The 2,743-nt window shown below is 37.8% G+C and overlaps 1 protein-coding gene across 1 annotated transcript; it reads left to right on the forward strand.

The window, feature by feature from the left end:
- Window positions 1–337: 337 nt before the first annotated feature.
- Window positions 338–1,777, forward strand: LOC142549396 (uncharacterized). Its single transcript, XM_075658325.1, has 2 exons — window positions 338–1,091; window positions 1,189–1,777. The coding sequence occupies exons 1-2, from the start codon at window positions 353–355 to the stop codon at window positions 1,452–1,454; spliced, it is 1,005 nt and encodes a 334-aa protein (XP_075514440.1). The 5' UTR covers window positions 338–352; the 3' UTR covers window positions 1,455–1,777.
- Window positions 1,778–2,743: the final 966 nt, after the last annotated feature.

The raw sequence follows: 2,743 nt of genomic DNA on the forward strand, positions 1-2,743 counted from the left end.
TACTGCCATTTGATTTTTTTGGACATTGATTACTGCCATTTGATTTTTTTTGGACATTTGGACATTTGATTATTGCCATTTGCTTATTGGATTTCCTCAATGTATAATCAATTTTTTTTTCTTAATTTCAGAGTTTATAAGATGGAAAACCTACAAGAAGAATTGAGAAAAAAAGATATTGGATGGAACTATGGGAGGATGGTTAATCCAGACAAGATTTCTGATGGAATATTATGCAACTTTTGCCAAAAAGTTACAAAAGGTGGGATAACAAGGCTCAAACAACATCTTGCGGGAGGATTTAAAAATACAAAAACTTTGTCCAAAAGCCCCGACATGTGTTAAGCAAGAAATGAAAGATCACTTTGAAGAAAAGTTGGCCCAAAAAACTGTCATGGATTCCATGCCTCACTTTGATAATGTTTTTGATATAGAAGAGCAAGGAGATGATATTGATCCACATGGGGATCTATCTTCTCATGGAAAGAGGTCGGCAACTATTTCTTCCTCGGGCAACTCGTCAATGTTAATGCCCAAAAAACCACGGTCGTTGGGTCCTATAAATGCTTTCTTTAAGCTAGACGCAAAGAATCAAGGTGGTAAAGCACCCCAATTTAATGAAGTTCAGAAAAAGTTGAGGTATGATGCAGTTCAAAAATTTGCAAGGTGGATGTATGATGCAGGGATCGCATTCAATGCGGTCAAATATGACAGCTTGAAGCCAATGATCGAAGCTATTGGACAATATGGTCCTGGGATGAAACCACCTAGTTACCATGAGGTGAGAGAACCACTTTTAAAGGAGGAGATCAACCATACAAAGCTGATTTTGAAACAAAATGAAGAGGAGATGGCAAAGAATGGTTGTACTTTGATGGCTGATGGGTGGAGAGATAAAAATGGGAGATCACTTATCAATTTCTTGGTGAATACCCCAAAAGGCAGCATGTTTATTGAATCAGTTGATGCATCTAGCTACTCTCACACGGGTGAGAAGATGTTTGAGTTGCTTGACAAGTTTGTGCAAAAAGTTGGGGTGAATAATATTGTTCAAGTGGTCACCGACAGTGCATCAAATAATGTTTATGCGGGTTAAAAAATCTAATATACTAAGTTATAACGTCTTTGAACTTTCGTTGATTAGTTTCATTTTCATTAACTATCATTTTATTCTCTTGTTCTTTACAGGAAAGAAGTTGATGGATAAATATCCAAACTTGTATTGGGCCCCGTGTGCAGCACATTGTTTGGATTTGATGTTTGAGGACATATTCAAAATGCCAGATTTGAAGAGGGCACTTGAGCGGGCAATTAATGTTAACGGATATATTTCCAACCGAACTATGGTGTTGAACATGATGAGAGAGTTCACCGGCCAAAGAGACCTTATCAGGCCAGCTAAAACTCGTTTTGCCACCGCTTTCTTGACTATGAGAAGCTTTCAGCAGCATTAGCAACATTTGAGAAAGATGTTTACTTCAGAAAATTGGAGTAAAAGCAAATTTGCGAAGTAATAGACTGGTAAGCAAGCACAGAAAATTATTTTGATGCCTTCATTTTGGAATTCTATCATTTATGCTATGAAAGTTGGTGGCCCATTATTGGAGGTACTTCGGTTGGTGGATGGGGAGAAGAAGCCTGCCATGGGTTATATATACGAGGCAATGGATAGGGCTAAGGAGAAAATAGCAAAAGCCTTTGGTAATAACGAAAATAGGTACAAAGAGGTTTTTGAGATAATCGACAATAGGTGGCAGTTGCAACTCCATCAAGATGTGCATGCGGCGGGTTATTTCTTGAACCCTCAGTTCTTTTACTCAAATTCTGATATAGAACAAGATGAGGAAGTAGTTACGGGGTTGTACAATGCAATCAGTAGATTGACTTTTGATGGTGAGACGGAGAGGAAAATACATACAGAGTTGTTAAAATACAAACAAGCCGAAGGTCTTTTTGGGAAGGAAGTTGCAATCCAAATGAGAAAGGTTGTATCACCAGGTATGAAAATCAAGTTTTTCCTTATTTTTTTGAAATAAATTCAATGAGAAATATTAATATAACTATTGTTATTAACTAGCTGCATGGTGGAACTCATATGGAGCTTCGACACCAAAGTTGCAAAAACTTGCCCAAAAGATACTCAGTCTCACTTGTAGCTCCTCTGGTTGCGAGCGCAATTGGAGTTTGTTTGAACATGTAAGTTTTTATAATATTACAATTTTTATTTTCTATTACTGTGAAGTTTTAAAAATTTGTTCTCGTGCCACGTGCCTTGATAAACATATATAAATAAATGCAGCTCCATTCCAAGAAAAAGGAATAGATTGGAGCAAAAACGACAGAATGATTTGGTGTTCATCAAATACAACAGAGCTCTGAGGCGTAGATACGATAGCCGTGATACCATCGATCCTATCATATTGACTGAAGTGGATGATGGCAATGAATGGTTGCTAGGGAGACTGGAGGATGAAGAGCCTGACTTTGTTCATGATGGTGATGATTTGACTTGGCAAGATGTTGCAGATGTTGTTGGAGTAGATGAAGCTCCTTATACATTGAGGAAATCCAAAGGAGCCTCGAAGGCGACCCCTACATCTACAGGAAGTTCGAAGGCGGCCACATCTAAGTCTAGAGGGAAAAGGCCAATAGAATCATCTACCACACATAATTTTATAGATGATGATGAATTTGAATTTGATGAAGAAAGTGAAGAAGAGAATGACGCCGAACGTTATGCAAT

Source organism: Primulina tabacum, chromosome 6 (assembly GCF_025594145.1).
Source record: "Primulina tabacum isolate GXHZ01 chromosome 6, ASM2559414v2, whole genome shotgun sequence".
Lineage (NCBI taxonomy): Eukaryota > Viridiplantae > Streptophyta > Magnoliopsida > Lamiales > Gesneriaceae > Primulina > Primulina tabacum.

Coding starts and splice junctions, on each gene's coding strand:
- LOC142549396 (XM_075658325.1), top strand. CDS start 353: ATGAAAGATCACTTTGAAGAAAAGTTGGCCCAAAAAACTGTCATGGAT. Junction 1,092..1,188: donor ATCAAATAATGTTTATGCGG/GTTAAAAAATCT, acceptor TGTTCTTTACAG/GAAAGAAGTTGATGGATAAA.